The sequence below is a fragment of the Eleutherodactylus coqui genome, chromosome 1 (genome assembly GCF_035609145.1).
Source record: "Eleutherodactylus coqui strain aEleCoq1 chromosome 1, aEleCoq1.hap1, whole genome shotgun sequence".
Lineage (NCBI taxonomy): Eukaryota > Metazoa > Chordata > Amphibia > Anura > Eleutherodactylidae > Eleutherodactylus > Eleutherodactylus coqui.
In genome coordinates this window covers 153,395,944-153,415,783 of record NC_089837.1, presented here as the reverse complement: position 1 = coordinate 153,415,783, position 19,840 = coordinate 153,395,944, and the positions used below count along the sequence as shown (strand labels likewise).

At 43.9% G+C, this 19,840-nt stretch overlaps 1 protein-coding gene across 1 annotated transcript in view; it reads right to left on the bottom strand.

Moving 5' to 3' along the window:
• The window catches only part of LOC136627047 (probable cation-transporting ATPase 13A5), a 159,600-nt gene that overhangs the window by 129,463 nt on the left and 10,297 nt on the right, over positions 1 to 19,840 (bottom strand). Inside the window, exons 2-8 of the mRNA XM_066601998.1 lie at positions 12,396 to 12,569; positions 12,046 to 12,177; positions 5,122 to 5,192; positions 4,955 to 5,035; positions 3,975 to 4,044; positions 837 to 971; positions 601 to 673 (exon numbers count right to left, since the gene is read on the bottom strand). Coding sequence (XP_066458095.1) covers positions 601 to 673; positions 837 to 971; positions 3,975 to 4,044; positions 4,955 to 5,035; positions 5,122 to 5,192; positions 12,046 to 12,177; positions 12,396 to 12,569 — 736 coding nt within the window. The remainder of the gene's footprint in view (positions 1 to 600; positions 674 to 836; positions 972 to 3,974; positions 4,045 to 4,954; positions 5,036 to 5,121; positions 5,193 to 12,045; positions 12,178 to 12,395; positions 12,570 to 19,840) is intronic.

Here is a 19,840-nt window from a genome sequence, read left to right as displayed (position 1 = left end):
TTACTTTCAATGGAGCCGGCTGTATTGCCGGCTCCATTGAATTCAATGGGCGAACATCGTTCTTCTCTGCCATAGCTGTTACAGAGGAGAATGATCTTTGTAGTATATGTTCTCAATGGGGTCAGCGCTGCTGCCGCCGGCCCCATTGAGCGCATATATAGAACACAAGGAATCGCAGAACGCAGATAGGCGCGATCTGCGATTCCTCGTCTCCTATAATTTATCGGACATCCGCATAAAAAGCGGCCATGTGATCGATCCCATTGTGAAGCAATGGTTCTATATATGCGCAGATCGCATGCGCAAATCGCACGAAAAAACACCCGTCTGACCGAGGCCTTACACCATATTTACAGTATACATATACTTTCCATACAGTGTCCTTAGTTACTAAATTGTACTATTTCTGCATACTGTTATACTACATGCCATTTTGCTATTTGTACATTTATATTTTTAAGTCATTTGTTTTTATGTATACTAAAACTATAAACAGAAGACAACTGCAAGAGAGGATTCAGACACATGATGATATACACATGACTCTATAGCTACACTATATGTTATTATTAGTGAACTAATTCACTTTGCAACTATTACCTCCATTTTTAAGAAGCAGAGAAACCAAAATGCTGTTATAGGATGTTGACATTTTGTGCAGTTTGACTGATTGCTAAAGAGAAAAACATAAATAAGTAAATAAATACTAAACACATACACACACACACACACACACACACACACATATATATATATATATATATATATATATATATATATATATATATATATATATATATATATACATTGTTCTCTTCAGATTCATGAATGCATACCTTTCTTAAATTATATACTGTTGCAGCAATAGATATGATGGTCATAAGTAAAATAGCTAAACTGTATTCAATGTATGATGTAGCTATCCATATACTTAAAGAGTAGGCTTGAAACACATAAAATGGGTTGAAAACCTGTAAAAGTAGAAAAAAAAGAATATTGGTTTCATTGGAAAAAAGTACATGGTTACCTATAAGCTTCTTAAAGTTTTGACATAAAGTCTTATGAGTATTCAACAAGTGATTTTTATTAAACCTTATTGACGCTATGTCCTGTGTATATAATGATAACATGTATGATGTATTTATCCTGTGGATAGGCCATCAATTTTACATGGTTAGATAACCCCTTTAGTATGTAATTTCTATGACTGTACTCACCTGCATTCACTCCACTGTAAGTCCACAAATGGGCCATGCATTGCATGCTGATGCATCCTCCATACTCCTAAACTGAGCACAATCGTAGGACTCTTTTAATTACATGCACCTCATGGCTCATTTGCAGCCTTACAGCAAGGGAATGCAAATGAGTACAAACATAGAATCTGTTTTTTTAAAAGGGATCTTTAACAGGATGGAATTAGGACTCACAATGCAGTCAAATCTGCAGCTGCAGAATTCCATGTCAAAATCCACACGGGTAAGGACTGATTCCCATGGACTTACTTGTGTGCACAAACTTTACACACACAATACGTAGAGAATAGAACCCAATGAGTTAATTCTCATTTTCATGTTTGTGTGCGCATCCCACATGCGAAAAAAAGCATAGCATGTGTATTTTAGTACGCATTTGCGTATTTAAAGGTCCCAGAGGAGTCTATGGGGGCTGCGTAAATGTGCACCGAATACCCGTGCAAATGCGCAATTGTGTGGGAAAAAGAACTCCGCTGGAACTAATTAGGGTACATAACCTTTTGAAATGTGTCCTGCACCAGTGCGAATTGTCCCCGTCAGCACAAAACGTAGAGTAAAATGTGGAATTGCATGCCTCTTTTAAGCCTGTGGATTTTTGATGCAGAATTCACTGTGGCTTACGATGCATGGTGTGGCCTATTCCGTCACTAAAGGGAACCTCTCACCAGCTTTATGCCGCCCTCTAACGCGATTCTACCATAAAAGGTCTAACACACATTTAGATTCATAGCACAACACAGTTCCATTGCTGTTTTTTCCTGCAATATGTGTTAAAAATGCAATGTCCAATAAATTCTGTCTGCACCCCTCGAACTTTGTTGTAACACGGCATCCTATTCGGATGCTTACCTCTTGTCCTGGCCCAGTCCTCACCTTCTAGTGCCACGTTTTAGCTGCTATGCAAAGCTTCTCATAAAACATAGAATGTAATGCAATTACATAACAGTAAAACCCTTTAGCCCTAACATTAAACAATGAGTATATGAAGATCTTTCCATCTAAGAAATAGATTTAGATCTAGATCATCAGAGGATTCTATGATGATAATGTGGGCTTAATAAAGACACTGAAATAAGTTGGTATTTTTGATTCCTTGAACCTGTAATTTTCATTTAGCTAAAACGTGCAGAGAAAGAAGAGATTTAGCCTCACTTCTGTCTGATAGAATTCATGCTTTTAAACAACGTGGCTCACAAAATGTTCTAACAATGGGCTCTTGTCTAGAATTAGGATTTTTTTCTTTTCTGCAGATTAAAATTGAGAAGCAATGCAAAGTGTAACATGATGCAAGTTTTACAAAGCCACTTTGCCCTTTTTTAACCTTGTGTTTCTATGCAAAAATCAGATTTAGACAGTGTAGATTAATTCTGCTTGGTTGTAATTCTATTCATAGGGCTCAGGGTTGGAAAGTATGTGCCTTTTTCCCCATACTTCCATATCTCACCTAACTGAGAAAGCAAATCATCATATACCATGTTACAAAACCAAGTCAGGGTTCATGCATACCCTGTGCATGCATCCCATATGGCTCCCAGAGATATATATTTTTTAAAGGAGTTTTCTAGTGCCAAAATAGAATAACAATAGATTATCAATAGAGATGAGCGAGCATACTCGCAATTACTCGATCGAGCATTGCCCTTAGCGAGTACCTGCCCGCTCGAAAGAAAAGGTTCAGCTGCCGGCGCGAGTGAGAAGTGAGTTGCGGCCATGAGCAGGGGGGAGCGGTGGAGAGAGAGGGAGAGAGAGATCTCCTCTCCGTTCCTCCCCGCTCTCCCCCTCCGGCAGCTGAACCTTTTCTCTAGAGCGGGCAGGTACTCGCTAAGGGCAATACTCGATCGAGTAATTGCCCTTATCGAGTATGCTCACTCATCTCTAATTGTCAACAGGGATACGTCACTTGGGACCCCTACCAAGAAGCTGTTTGCCAAGCTACTGTCATGTTGTACTGAGCAGGCTGCAGATATCTCTGTACATTGTATGGTGGTCTGGCATCATAATGCAGACACAGAAGCCATTCGCTTCAGTGGGAATTGTGCCTGTAATACTATGCCAGGCCACTACACAATGTATGAAGTTATCTGCTTCCTACTTCATAAACAGTTAGGGCTCCTGCACACTTGCGTTTTTCTTGTGCTTTTTTTTCACGTAATATCACTGCAGGGTTTTTTACGCGATTGTCAATGGGAACTTTTTAATGTTAAAAACTAGAGATGAGCGAACGTACTCGGTAAGGGCGATTTCGCAACCGAGCACCGCGATTTTCGAGTAGTTCACTACTCGGGTGAAAAGTACTCGGGTGCGCTGTGGGTGAGTGGGGGGTTGCAGCGGGGAGTGGGGGGAGAGGGAGAGAGGGCTCCCCCTGTTCCCCGCTGCTACCCCCCACTCCCCTCTGCAACCCCCCGCTCACCCACAGCGCACCCGAGTACTTTTCACCCGAGTAGTGAAGTACTAGAAAATCGCGGTGCTCGATTGCGAAATCGCCCTTACCGAGTACGTTCGCTCATCTCTATTAAAAACGCATCGCAAGTTGGTACTTTGCAATTTTTATGCAATGCGTTTTTAACATTAGAAAGTCCCATTGACAATCGCTTTAAAAAACGCTGCGATATTGTGTGAAATAGCGCGCAAATAGAAACGCAAGTGTGCAGGAGCCCTTACAGCGGTATGGTGTAGAGCTGATTGACCAAGGTCCTGTAGACAATATAAGTATCCTACCTCTTTGGACAGTAGTTTCCACACCGGAATGATCTTCACTGTAATCGTATTAAGTCCGCAGATCTGCTGTCTGCCCAAATATAATATAAGTAATAATTATACTATGATAGCAGTAAGACATATTTGTACTAAGATAGCAGTAAGGCATGAGGTGGTATTCTGGTATTACGGTATTTAGTATTATGTAAAGAAAGCCTAACCACTCTGAGTGAAAAGTTGTGCAATTTTCAAATATACTTTGTTTCAATTCCTCTCAGCTTTCTAGACTTCCTATAAAGTCAGCTGTAGAAACTTGTACATGGGCTGTTCACACAACTGCACGGCTCATTGCCAAGATCTCTTTTCTAATAAGCCTTTTAGGCTGCCTGCACACAGACATGTTTTCGCTGTGGAATCTATGGCGAGTGTCCGCACCGCAAAGTCCTGTTCATAGCATGCTATGGGAAATCGCTTTTTCCTGCACACAAGCGTAAATCAATTGTGATTACCACTCGCTGAGGAAATAAATCGCAGCATGCTCCATTTTTGCGTCGACTGACCTGCGGCTTGTCCGCAATTAACATTGCAGACAGGTCACGGATTCCACATCATCGCCTAGCAATGGCGCGGGAAAAATAAACATTTAAAAAAAAATCTGTACTGCGCATGTCCGATGGTGCTCGCCACGACATTTTGCAGTATAGAAAAAGAAGAGAAAATACAGGTATGCAGGGTCGCCTTTGGCGGTCCGAGCTGGACCTGCAAGCGGAATCCATCTCTGCCGTGTACAGGTGGCCTAACCTGTATCCACTCTGCATGTAAACAATGAATGCTTATACTGACTGACAGCAAAGAAAGATCTTCATAACTGATAGCAAGTAATACAGTAACTTTTTATGGAAGCTGCTTTAGTTACATAAAATTAGAAGTAGAAAACCTCTTCAACATGAATCCATAAATTAATCTGAAGCATCAGACTGCGGACAAGATGGAGTCTATACCTGACTTTCTGTTCTTCTTTGGTTAGGCCAAAACCATATTTTGAGTGTATGTCTGAGCAAGACAGATCTTCCTCCAGAGCACTAAAAGGAAAATGCCATGTATGAGTCTTAGATCAGGGATGTGATTGATTCAATATAGTATTTTACATCTGATCTACTGTACTTACCCAATTTTAATAAACTTGCTCTCAGAGTGGATCCATACATAACGTATTTTTTGCACTTGTATGTATCTCACCTAATTGTATAAATGCAAAAAATCAGTATGCAATGTTTAGTAAAATGACTTTAAGCAATATTCTGTGTATTTACAACAGCCTCTGAAGCTATGAGTCATTTTTTTATTGAAGAGAATTCATCTCAATAGGACAGCCCTTTTCTAAATGCAGACAATCATACTGCTCAAATTAAGGACAGACACTCATTTCCCTCTATTAGGGGCCACTATTCAATTGAGTGTATGAGCTTGTAATGCTGTGCATGGTCATGTTGAGACATCAAGATAATAGAGCTGAAATGGGGATAAAACCTCTGTTATGTACACTGCCGTAGGATAGGGGTCGCAATTGTGACCGGCCCCTTAGCGGCTGTGGGTGGCACCCAGGGAGGGGAGAGACTGTTACCCGGGGAGTTGGCAGCCAGTTACAGGCTGCAGACTCCCCTGGCGCATGGCTCTCCCTTCCACTAAAAGACTGCAGTTGTGATTGGTCACAACTGCAGTCAGTCAGTAGACTGTTGCCAGGCGGTGTAGTGAAAGAGAAAATGACCCGATTAGTGATAGCAGATTACAATAGGGGGTGATTGGAATGGCTATTTGCTCCTTTGGAGTCTTGGGCCCTGGGCGGTCACCCCAATCAACCTAATCTGAAGTATTTGAATATGCCATACCAATAAAGATGACTTTGTATAAGGACCCATTCACATGGAGAATTGTTTTCATTTGAGTTTTGTTCAAATTTGAAACTTAAGAAACTTTGACAGAACTTGGACCGATTGAAATGATGGGGCTACAGAGCTGGGCAGTTTTGTTCACTCACCAATGGTCCACGAAAGAAAACTTGCAAGATGCCATTTTCTGGTCTGAATCACGGATGAGAGTAGGAATTAGAGATGAGCGAGCATACTCGTCCGAGCTTGATACTCGTTCGAGTATTAGGGTGTTCGAGATGCTCGTTACTCGTAACGAGGACCACGCGGTGTTCGGGTTACTTTCATTTTCTTCCCTGAGAAATTTGCGCGCTTTTCTGGCCAATAGAAAGACAGGGAAGGCATTACAACTTCCCCCTGCAACGTTCAAGCCCTAAACCACCCCCCTGCAGTGAGTGGCTGGCGAGTTTAGGTGTCACCCGAATATTAAAATCTGCCCCTCCCGCGGCTCGCCACAGATGCATTCTGACATTAGTTCAGGGAAAGTGGTATCTTGGTGGAGCTGCTATAGGGAGAGTGTTAGGAGTATTTTAGGCTTCAAGAACCCCAACGGTCCTTCTTAAGGCCATAAATCTTCTCTATATGCGCTCAATGGGGCCGGCGGCAGCAGCGCCGACCCCATTGAGAACATATAGAAGACAAATCCTTCTTCTCTGCCACAGCTGTAACAGCTGTGGCAGAGAAGAACGATGTTTGCCCATTGAATTCAATGGAACCAGCAATACAGCAGGTTCCACTGAAAGCAATGGGCTGCCGGCGAGCGCGGGGATGAATTGTCGGGAAGGGCTTAAATATATAAGCCCTTCCCTGCAATTCATCCAGAAATGTGTTACAATAAAAATATATACCGGCGTATAAGGCGACGGGGCGTATAAGACGACCCCCCAACTGTCACCTTATACGCCGGCAATACAGTGGAGCAAAGAATAAAAATCATTACTTACTTCTTCTGACGTTCTGCGGCGCTGCTGCAGGCTGTCGCTCCCTCCTGGTTCCCGGCAGAGCATTGATTTCTCTACGAAGGGCTTTAAATCCCCGCCTCCAGAAACACACGTGCCTTCAGCCAATCACAGCCAATGACAATGATGTCATTGAATGGCTGTGATTGGCTGTGTTTCTGGAGGCGGGGATTTCAAGCCCTGCGTCCAGAAAGCAATGTTCTGCCGTGGACCAGGAGGGAGCGACAGCCTGCAGGAGCGGCGCAGAACGTCAGAAGAAGTGAGTAATGATTTTTATTCTTTGCTCCGCTGTATTGCCGGCGTATAAGGTGACTGTTGGGGGGTCGTCTTATACCCCCCGTCGCCTTATACACCGGTATATATTTTTATTGTAACACATTTCTGGATGAATTGCAGGGAAGGGCTTATATATTTAACCCCTTCCCAACAATTCATCCTGCGATCGCCGGCAGCCCATTGCTTTCAGTGGAACCTGCTGTATTGCTGGCTCCATTGAATTCAATGGGCAAACATCGTTCTTCTCTGCCACAGCTGTTACAGCTATGGCAGAGGAGAACGATCTTTACGCTGACAGTGCGGGGGGGGGGGCACTCTTGCCGCTATTGTGGCTTAATAGTGGGACCTGGGAACTTGAGATGCAGCCCAACATGTAGCCCCTCGCCTGCCCTATCCGTTGCTGTGTCGTTCCCATCACTTTCTTGAATTGCCCAGATTTTCACAAACAAAAACCTTAGCGAGCATCGGCGATATACAAAAATGCTCGGGTCGCCCATTGACTTCAATGGGGTTCGTTACTCGAAACGAACCCTCGAGCATTGCGAAAATTTTGTCCCGAGTAACGAGCACCCGAGCATTTTGGTGCTCGCTCATCTCTAGTAGGAATGCAATGTCCACTCTCCTGCACATCAGACAACACATGGATGGGGGTCTGTGTGCTGTCCGCTGCAAGTTGCAGCCAAGAATCTTTGGTGCAGTCGGCACTCAGCTAGCTGCTTGTGGCCTTGCAGTACAGATTTGTAAGCCTTTCAGGGTTTGTTAAAGGGCCACTTCAGTGATTTTTTTTTCATTCAATACATAATGCTATTCCCTCAGTATATATAAGTGAGCTAGTATTACTTTGGTTAGTTATTTATTTCTATCTGAAATTCTTTTTTCCGTAGATCTACCTTGGTTTATTTGGTCTGCAACTAGTCAATTCATCTGTGTGATACTGTTAAATGAATCCTACCACAAAAACTGGGGGAGCGGAAGGGGGAGAAAACACTGAAACTCTTATCACAATTACTGATGACAATTACACAACTCCTATTATATGGTTATAATAGAGAAGATCACAGCTCCTCCTGAATGTATACTTATGGTCTGTAGCTTATTTAGGTGAATAAAGAATATAATGATAATTAAACGTCCCCACAGCAGGCAGAAATGGAACAGCCTTTAGCTAATTCTCTGCTGATGCATCATGGGATTGATTTGAAAGTGAAAAGAAAAAATCTAATTCCCAAGATGTGCTTGTTAATAGGGGGGGGGGAGGGGGGGGAGGGGGGAGAGGGGTTATCCAGTCAAGAAAAAAGTTTTGAGAGAATGGTGGAAAAAAAGTCTTACCCTCATTGTTATCTGGTCCCCCATCACTCCTGATACACTTCTACTTATTCTCACGGCTTCCTGCTACAAAGTTGGCATCACAGACATCAGGGACATGTAACTGCTGTAGTGAATCACTTTGGGAGGTGATTAACTACAATGGTCACATGTAGAGATGAGCGAGCACTAAAATGCTCGGGTGCTCGTTACTCGGGACGAAATTTTCGCAATGCTCGAGGGTTCGTTTCGAGTAACGAACCCCATTGAAGTCAATGGGCGACCCGAGCATTTTTGTATATCGCCGATGCTCGCTAAGGTTTTCGTTTGTGAAAATCGGGGCAATACAAGAAAGTGATGGGAACGACACAGCAACGGATAGGGCAGGCGAGGGGCTACATGTTGGGCTGCATCTCAAGTTCCCAGGTCCCACTATTAAGCCACAATAGCGGCAAGAGTGCCCCCCCCCCCCCTCACTGTCAGCGTAAAGATCGTTCTCCTCTGCCATAGCTCTAACAGCTCTGGCAGAGAAGAACGATGTTTTCCCATTGAATTCAATGGAGCCAGCAATACAGCAGGTTCCACTGAAAGCAATGGGCTGCCGGCGATCGCAGGATGAATTGTCGGGAACGGGTTAAATATGTAAGCCCTTCCCTGCAATTCATCCAGAAATGTGTTACAATAAAAATATATACCGGCGTATAAGGCGACGGGGCGTATAAGACGACCCCCCAACTGTCACCTTATACGCCGGCCATACAGCGGAGCAAAGAATAAAAATCATTACTCACTTCTTCTGACATTCTGCGCCGCTCCTGCAGGCTGTCGCTCCCTCCTGGTCCACGGCAGAGCATTGCTTTCTGGACGCAGGGCTTGAAATCCCCGCCTCCAGAAACACAGCCAATCACAGCCATTCAATGACATCATTGTCATTGGCTGTGATTGGCTGAAGGCACGTGTGTTTCTGGAGGCGGGGATTTAAAGCCCTTCGTAGAGAAATCAATGCTCTGCCGGGAACCAGGAGGGAGCGACAGCCTGCAGCAGCGCCGCAGAACGTCAGAAGAAGTAAGTAATGATTTTTATTCTTTGCTCCACTGTATTGCCGGCGTATAAGGTGACAGTTGGGGGGTCGTCTTATACGCCCCGTCGCCTTATACGCCGGTATATATTTTTATTGTAACACATTTCTGGATGAATTGCAAGGAAGGGCTTATATATTTAAGCCCTTCCCGACAATCCATCCCCGCGCTCGCCGGCAGCCCATTGCTTTCAGTGGAACCTGCTGTATTGCTGGTTCCATTGAATTCAATGGGCAAACATCGTTCTTCTCTGCCACAGCTGTTACAGCTGTGGCAGAGAAGAAGGATTTGTCTTCTATATGTTCTCAATGGGGTCGGCGCTGCTGCCGCCGGCCCCATTGAGCGCATATAGAGAAGATTTATGGCCTTAAGAAGGACCGTTGGGGTTCTTGAAACCTAAAATCACTCCTAACACTCTCCCTATAGCAGCTCCACCAAGATACCACTTTCCCTGAACTAATGTCAGAATGCATATGTGGCGAGCCGCGGGAGGGGCAGATTTTAATACTCGGGTGACACCTAATCTCGCCAGCCACTCACTGCAGGGGGGTGGTTTAGGGCTTGAACGTTGCAGGGGGAAGTTGTAATGCCTTCCCTGTCTTTCTATTGGCCAGAAAAGCGAGCAAAGTTCTCAGGGAAGAAAATGAAAGTAACCCGAACACCGCGTGGTACTCGTTACGAGTAACGAGCATCTCGAACACCCTAATACTCGAACGAGTATCAAGCTCGGACGAGTATGCTCGCTCATCTCTAGTCACATGTCCTTGTATTCGAATGTCATCACTGCATGAGAAAGTGGGGATCAGTGGGTGACTGGGCACCAGTGGAATGGAAGAGGTGGGAATCAAGTAAGGTGCGTAAGCCTTGTTTTATGGTTTGTTACTGTTCTGAGCAGCTTCTAAACTTTGTTCTTGCCTGAATAACCTTTTTAATACTTTTCTGAAAGAGAGCTCCAAATTCCAGCTTTCTCTTCATACAGCTAGAGGTAGACCTCAGTTAGACGAGCGTGTGTAAATTGTACCAAGGAATCTTTTGCGCAACTTCCATCAGGCAGCATATGGACATCTGTCTGTTGCCAATCTGTGTGGACTGCACATATTGTATGCACTATTCTAGTCTGTGATGTGGACTAGATTAGGATGCGCTGCAATTCTTTTACATGTACTAATCAGTCCACGTATAATAAAAAAAAAAAAGTTGCTTTTCTGATATAATCGCATTGACTTTAAAGGGTCTGGGGGCTGTCTGTGTCAGTTGCAAATATTGACAGCACATAGACCAAAAATAAGCCCATGTGAATAAGCCCTTTAAGTGTGCCTCCAGTTAAAAATGTAGAAACTCTTCGTGCACTGCTTACTGTACTATAAGTTTTCAGTTTTACATTTGCTTGAATAACACAAAGTTCTCATACTTTCTGATTTGCAGCAGCAGGGACACCGATGATGTAAATATAAGAGGGTAGTCATGAAGGAACATGCCACATTTGTTATTATCTTGTTTAATATGTGTTTGACTGTGGATAAATACTGGCCACTAGTGATCGTTCAGTGTTACTGCTTTTGGCTCCTTTTGCAATGTAAATGTGTACTATTTTGTGATAGGCTGTTGGAAGATAACCTATGTGAAAGGTCCAGAAGGTTCTGGGGCACTACATGGAGGACATGTTTGGGGCATCAAAGCTGAATATGCCAGTGGAGATTTGCAAAAGTAAGAGCAGCTGCCGGAGGGGATTTTGTACCAACCCCCTTGGCATGGCCTTGTATGTTGCAGAGAGCGGAAGGAATGATTGCCAACTGGATTTTTTACCAGGCCTTCTGACAAGGCCTACATGCTGAAGCCAGTATCTGGCCCGTGAACTCCAGTAAAGGAATGTCTGTCTATCGGGGAATGCTGATGAAGTCAGGGAGAAGCCTGATGTATAACACTGCTGCCAGAAATAAGGGAAAAGCAACCCCTTGCATGTTGGAAGATCAATCCATGGAATCTAGTTGTTGTAAGTCTAGTATATTATGGACTGTTTGCTTATCTTACAAAGAAATGTTATTGCCAATCAACCTATTGATCACTGCCAAGTAATCCTTCATGAATCGGAGGTCCACTTTGAGTTTTATTTGTAACAGTTTATTGCAAGAACGCACCTTCTGAATTATCAGCTGTATAAAAGCAGATCCAGCGACTGTTTCATTTACTTGTTTTATTGTTTATTAAAGTTAAAAAGGAAGATGCTGGGAGTTTGAAGTTGATATATACATGAATAAATACAATAAATTGAGGTTAGAAAGCATTGTATGATAAGTTTTGAACAAGTGTGTTATGGGTGGATTTATGTACCAATAATTTGGACAAGTGTTCTAACCTCATCATGGGTTTGCTAACTCAAACTCCAGACATCATAAGAATCATCATAAGATGCTGTGAGTTCGGGTTAGCTGACATGCTATTGGGCTGGAACACTCGACTGTATTAGTGGTGCATAAATTTGCTCATAATAAGCTTGTGTGAAACTTACCTCATTAACATTACTATTTAGACTGAACACATTTACCTTGCCCTCTGGCTCCATTATAGATTTATATATAATTGAATTTTCATCACTTATAACTGGACATCCAGACTTTGTTGTTCTATGAAGATTGACCTGGATCACCAACTTCTTTATGTAGTCTTTAAGTTCTCCCTAAGAAAGATTGTAGAGCAGATAGAAATAGAGAGATAGAAGGTGAAAAAGTGATATTTGCTGGTAACAAGCTGAATTAGCTTGTAGTAGCCTTGAGGCAAAATCTGCATCAATCACAAAAAGTTGGCCTGGGCATTACTCCTCTTTTTGCAATACAGAGTACTAAGAATGTTGCACTCCTTGTACTAATTTGATAGCTGACAATATGCTGTACTTACAGTTGTGCGTAGCAAGACTGTATCAGCTCCTGCTAAATTACATGGAACACAGTGGCACCAAACATCCAGCTCTGGCCTCCAATAAAAAAGCAATTTAAGGAATCCAAGAGAAAATAGGTAACCCACAAGACACAGAACTTTCCTCCACCGCTCTGATTTGTATCCAAATATCTCCTAAAAAAGCATAGAAGAATAAAATAAATCTGTACACCCCAATTAGCATATATATTCAAGATTTACATATGTAAATGCTTAATATTTCTATTACACAGACAAGCATTAATTTCAATTCTACAAAAAATTTCTACTAGAAGGGTTATATCACAGAAGTAATCAGATCCTACCTAGTACCAGTATTCCAATCACAGTAAAAAGGACCAGGAATAAAAATTGTTAAAACATAGCCTTTATTAATATATATGAAAAGATAAATAAATACTAGAGAATGACATACTTTAAAGTCACTACAGGAATAATCCACGACATTAATATAAGCCTGAGTCTGAGGTAGGAGGTAATACACTCATACATGATAGATCAACCAGGCTCATGCTATAATTCCCTAAAGATATATTGGAGCGATCACCCAGGAATGGCAGCCCCATACACCAACCTCCTGTAGGCCCTAATGCACCCTAGAAAGGAAAAAGAAAAAGAAACTCAAGGCTATTAATACCAGTCCACTATACACACCAATAGCATATATGTATACATAAAATCCAAGGTGCTACAGGCAGCTTATATGCATGGAACTCAAATCTTAAGTGTATATAATGAATATAAATTATTCTCCTATGCACATTAAAGTAACAAATACATACAGGATACTACATCCATTTCATTTACATATTAAATGAAGCCTACAGTATGTCACAATTTCCACTGTATCTGCCTCCACAAAATACATGGTGGAGGAATGGTCTGTTGGATGGATGATTACAGCATGCTGCAATAGGCCAAGAACAGAAGGAGCCCCGTGAAGACTTCAGACTGGAGCATCAGTATTGAGTCCCATCAGCAGAGCATAACAGGTGGCACTTAGGGGCGCTTTCTTTTGTAATAAATAATTAAGGGGCATCCTTAATGTCGAGCACTAATGGAACATCATTACTGTGAAGAGATACTCCTGGTTATCATTACAGTGATGGGGCACTAATTGAGTTATATTACTATTATGGGCACTAAGCCGGCATCATTACTGTAAGGGTAATAGAAAAACTCAGGTTCACCACATGAGTTTTCCCTCTTTTCATTCTTTGAAAATTGTAGGGTATGATAACACCTATATCATGTTCTCCATGCCGCTTCTGTATGTGAATGAGAGGTGGGATCTTCAATTCTGCCTGTTTGCCTGCTGTGGGAGATATCAAAGCAACAAGTCTCCAACAACTGACAATTAAAGATGGAGCCTTCAGAGGGAAAAACTGCTGATACCAGATACAAGTCATACAATAGTCTGAAATAGTATTCTTTCTGCAAATACATGACGGCTTGTTCCAAAAGTCACTTGGAATGACAGGTAGACTTTAAGAATTAATAGGTAATTAAATATAATCCACATAAAATGAAGTTAATCAAGAGCCAAAGTAGCAACAAATATTAAATGCATTGTGTAGCAAGTTTGAACATGCTTAGTTCTATTCTAACTTCAAGACTCCTCAAAGGAAATTACTTTAATATCTGAAAGGCTGTAATGTAGGGCAAATAATCACCTTTATCCCCTTTTTAACATCGGCAGTACATGCACTGGGCTTGTATGGAGCAGGCTTGGAAGACAAGCTTGCTCCTACATGACATGAATCAGCTGTGTTACATATAACTCCGATCTGTGATTTTCCTGCCTATCCCAATGGGCAAGGAAGGAGAAAAATGGACTTCTGTTTGTCACATCTGTTTCAAGCGTGCAATAGCTGTAAACCAAAACAAAGTTAACTGCAAACGGGACTTGTGAGCAAACATGCAACGACCGCTGACAAACACCAAAACACGTACCAATAATACCAACATGCATAAGCAGATAGAATAGCTAAAGTACATACAAGATATTGGCTCATATTTTGGCCAAGATACCTAAGCTCATGAGCCCACGACAAAGGTCCTCATTATCTAACAACACTACTTAAACCCCAGGGAGTCCTGCTTGCAAGCAGGGTGATCATCCCAATAGGGACGGCCCTACACTGGAACCTGGGGCCCTAGCCAGCCATAGATGGTAAACGGCATACAAGCAGGAGAGAACACTGTTCACACCAACAGATGAGAGAATTCCACCCAGAACCACATGCATGCAGCAATACCAAGCAAACCATGCATGACTCCATACACCAGGGTCCTCAGAGGAATGAGGAGAAAGATAAATGACAAGCTCCCTTTAGCAAGAGGGGCTGGTATTTATGTGCAGCAGATTGTCTGGCTTTCATACAGATGACCCTCAGGCTGCCTTCTCTCACAGTGTATTTATTTTAGGCATTCTGCAGTGGAAAACACAGCAAGAAAATGACATGATAGCTTTGTGAATGGAGTGCTACTACGTGTTCTCGTGAGTGTTTTCACGCTGCTTGCTGTACTTTTTTGCGCTGCTGGGCTGTTCACATTGGTGCGAGATACACTTATGCATTATTGAACCAGCTGAGCAGTCTACTTAGTCCCCGATGTTATCAATTAACACCACAAAATCCCACAGCTATGTACTCAACTTTGTGCAGACTGGGTTTGCACACCCCTATAGACTCCTATGGTGTCCTGGGTGCACAAATGCACACAAAAATATAGCATGTCATGTATTTGTTCGGCCAATGGAAATGCTTGTGCAAAAAGCTAAATGTGAAGAAATCCATTGAAATCAATGTGTTATTGACACAACATGCACAAAATTGCCCATGTACAGTAGCCCTTATAGGTGCTTCCCAGATCTGTTTGAGTTAGGTATGGATCCTGCACACGAGTGTGATGTATCAAAGCTCACGAAAACAGGACATGATTGCGCTTTGGAATGAGAGATAATTAGTGTTCTAGTCATCTTTAGGCTGGGTTCACACAAGGCGGATTTGCTGCGGTTTTGCCGCGCAGAATTTCGCCGTGGCAAATCCGCCCGCGGCCTCTAATCTCGGGATTAGCCAGTCATGTGGACGAGATTTCTCAGAAATCTCGTCCACACGGGGCGGCCAATCAGCTGCGGTAAGTCCGCGGTTTCAGAATGTGCAGCATGTCCATTCTTTTTTTCATTCCGCTGCAGCCACGCTCTCCTCTATGGGAGCGCCGACCGCAGTGAAAGAGCGAGCGGCCGGGCCGCTTCAAAGCCACAGCGGCTTTTTCCGCGGCGGTTCTCCCGGCGGAAATCTCGCCCCGTGTGAATCCAGGCTCAAAGTAATAGTCACAGCCATGGGAGAAAAGCTGGAAATTTACAAATATAATGTCTTATAACCACCTCCTAAGAGCAGTTCAGAAATAATCAATGTCTGCAAATGTAATGCACGTTTATCATCTACCTCAAACAAGTGTAATTCAAGTATGCAACTGCTGCAAATTCAACAGTTCCCTCTCCCCCTGCAATAAAGAGTTAAACTGTTTTCATCGTCCAAAGTCTGCTTCCTAGAGTCTCTTCCCATCATCAACATTCTGCATTGAGGTACCACACGACACTACAGGAGCAAGAACTACTACCCCCATTTTTGTTTATTTCTTCACCTTTAATATTTATTGTTTTTGTCTCGAATGGGTCCCTACCCATATACGGACTGGCGTCACGACAACTAACATCTTCCTCTACCCGACTCCACAGGTAGCAGGTTGTAACAGCTGCCTATTGTTTATTTTATTTATTATTTTTACCACTGGCTTTGGTAGGCCCAGTAGACCATTATGTTTACAATCTGCCGGGAGGAGCAGTAAAACCAACTTGACTACCATCTCCTTTGTGCCCCGCTGCTTAAATGCCTCCTAGGTCTGGGTCACAACATAGGGTTTCTATCACCATGGATAGTGATTTATGGAAGAGGGAAATACCCCAGTTGGGGTGTTAAATACAGATTTTATGGGACACTTTAAGTTTTTCCTTAAAGTAGCATTAGCCTTTGTGAATATTTTGAATTCTTCTAGCTTGTTGATTAACTATGGTTCATACATGTTCCATGTGAGGAGTGTAAAGGTTGCCCATGGTTATTTTTCGAGTGACAAGAAGAGTGATGTGCTTTACCCTGTTTATCAATACATATATAAAACTCTAAGGTTTCATTATTGATGCCTATGCTTACATTTTTGAGGTTTTTTTAAAATCTGATTCTGAATGAAACTACTGGATGAAATAAGGTCTACTAAGAAACACTGGATATCCTAGTGTAGGACTCCTGAAGAAGACGGATCTTTCTAAAATTCTGATTTTGGAGGTGTTTTGTGGGGTGATGCATTCTGAGAGTTGATAAGTAGAGATGAGCGAGCACCAAAATGCTCGGGTGCTCGTTACTCGGGACGAACTTTTCGCGATGCTCGAGGGTTCGTTTCGAGTAACGAACGCCATTGAAGTCAATGGGCGACCCGAGCATTTTTGTATTTCGCCGATGCTCGCTAAGGTTTCCTTGTGTGAAAATCTGGGCAATTCAAGAAAGTGATGGGAACGACACAGCAACGGATAGGGCAGGCGAGGGGCTACATGTTGGGCTGCATCTCAAGTTCACAGGTCCCACTATTAAGCCACAATAGCGGCAAGAGTGGGGCCCCCCCTCTCCCAAAAACTTTTACTTCTGAAAAGCCCTCATTAGCATGGCATACCTTTGCTAAGCACCACACTAACTCCAACAAAGCACAATCACTGCCTGCATGACACTCCACTGCCACTTCTCCTGGGTTACATGCTGCCCAACCACCCCCCCTCCCCCCCCCCCACAGCGCACACCAAAGTGTCCCTGCGCAGCCTTCAGCTGCCCTCATGCCACACCACCCTCATATCTATTTAGAAGTGCGTCTGCCATGAGGAGGAACCGCAGGCACACACTGCAGAGGGTTGGCACGGCTAGGCAGCGACCCTCTTTAAAAGGGGCGGGGCGATAGCCCACAATGCTGTACAGAAGCAATGAGAAATAGAATCCTGTGCCACCGCCATCAGGAGCTGCACACGTGGGCATAGCAATGGGGAACCTATGTGCCACACACTATTCATTCTGTCAAGGTGTCTCTGCATGCCCCAGTCAGACCGGGCTTTTTAATTCATAGACACAGGCAGGTACAACTCCCTATTGTGAAGTCCCTGTCGACCGACAGCATGGGTGGCTCCCTGGAACCCACCGGCGATACACAAAAATATCCCATTGCATTGCCCAACACAGCTGAGGTAGTAATGTCGTGCTTAATACAGGTGGGCTTCGGCCCACACTGCATGCCCCAGTCTGACTGGGGTTCTTTACAAGTGGACACATGTAGGTTAAACTCCGTGTGCACCTACAGCATGGGTGGCTCCCTGGAACCCACCGGCGATACACAAAAATATCCCATTGCATTGCCCAACACAGCTGAGGTAGTAATGTCGTGCTTAATGCAGGTGGGCTTCGGCCCACACTGCATGCCCCAGTCTGACTGGGGTTCTTTACAAGTGGAAACAGATGCATTTATAATTCCCTGTGGACCCACAGTATGGGTGGGTGCCAGGAAGCCACCGGCGGTACATAGAAATATCCCATTGCATTGCCCAACACAGCTGAGGTAGTAATGTCATGCTTAATACAGGTGGGCTCCGGCCAACACTGCATGCCCCAGTCAGACTGGTAATATGTACCTTAACAGTAACCGCGTTGGTGGTAATGTGGTGGTGACGGCGGACCTAGTAGCGCGGTTTTATTTTGTTGGTTTTCGGAATGTGGCCAGGATTAAGTGGGCCGTGGTGGGGGATGTTTTGGAGGCACTACGTGTCCTCTCCACGTGTCCGTGGTTATATGCACCTTAAGAGTAACAGCGTTGGTGGGAAATGGCCTCGCCGCCATCATGTCTTTGGGAAGCCTCTGTTTCCACACCCCAGAGACATACCATTAGCAGCGGTATAGGCAGAGCCCAGAATTAGTAACATTTCAGCCGTAGCATTAGCGACAGGCCCCACTAACATATCACTAGCAACATTATAGGGGGAGCACAGTCTTAGTTCCATTTCAGTAATAGTAGCAGCCTACACAGGCCCCAGTAACAATTCCGAAGCAGCAGTATAGTGGGAGCGCAGTCTTCGTTCCATTTCAGTAATAGTAGTAGCCTACACAGGCCCCAGGAACAATTCCGAAGCAGCAGTATAGGAGGAGCATAGTCTTAGTTCCATTTAAGTCATTGTAGCAGCCTACACAGGCCCCAGGAACAATTCCGAAGCAGCAGTATAGGAGGAGCATAGTCTTAGTTCCATTTAAGTCATTGTAGCAGCCTACACAGGCCCCAGGAACAATTCAGAAGCAGCAGTATAGTGGGAGCGCAGTCTTAGTTCCATTTCAGTAGCTGCAGTATAGCCAAGGCCCAAGTTACATTTATGTAGCTAAAGTGTAGGCCAACCCCACACACACTTCTGTACCATGAGTGCAGGTGAAGAACATACAAATTGCTATGATTACACTGTAGGTGAGGGCCCCAAAACATTGGTGTACCAACAGTACTAATGTACCTCAGTAAAAATTGGCCATGCCCAACCAAGATGGCAGGTGAAACCCATTAATCGCTTTGGTTAATGTGGCTTACGTGGTAACTAGGCCTGGAGGCAGCCCAGTTTAACTAAAAATTGGTTCAAGTTAAAGTTTCAACGCTTTTAAGAGCATTGAAACATATAAAAATTGTTTAGAAAAATTAGATGAGTGAGCCTTGTGGCCCTAAGAAAAATTGCCCGTTCAGCGTGATTACGTGAGGTTTCAGGAGGAGGAGCAGGAGGAGGAGGAGGAATATTAGACACAGATTGATGAAGCAGAAATGTCCCCGTTTTGGATGGTGAGAGAGAACGTAGCTTCCATCCGCGGGTGCAGCCTACGTATTGCTTACGTATCGCTGCTGTCCGCTGGTGGAGAAGAGAAGTCTGGGGAAATCCAGGCTTTGTTCATCTTGATGAGTGTTAGCCTGTCGGCACTGTCGGGTGACAGGCGGGTACGCTTATCTGTGATGATTCCCCCAGCCGCACTAAACACCCTTTCCGACAAGACGCTAGCCGCAGGACAAGCAAGCACCTCCAGGGCATACAGCGCTGGTTCAGGCCACGTGTCCAGCTTCGACACCCAGTAGTTGTAGGTGGCAGAGGCGTCACGGAGGACGGTCGTGCGATCGGCTACGTACTCCCTCATCATCCTTTTACAGTGCTCCCGCCGACTCAGCCTTGACTGGGGAGCGGTGTCACAGTCTTGCTGGGGAGCCATAAAGCTGTCCAGGCCCTTAAAGTCTGTTGCACTGCCTGGGCTGTACATGCTGCTCGATCTCCGCACCTCCCCTGCTACCTG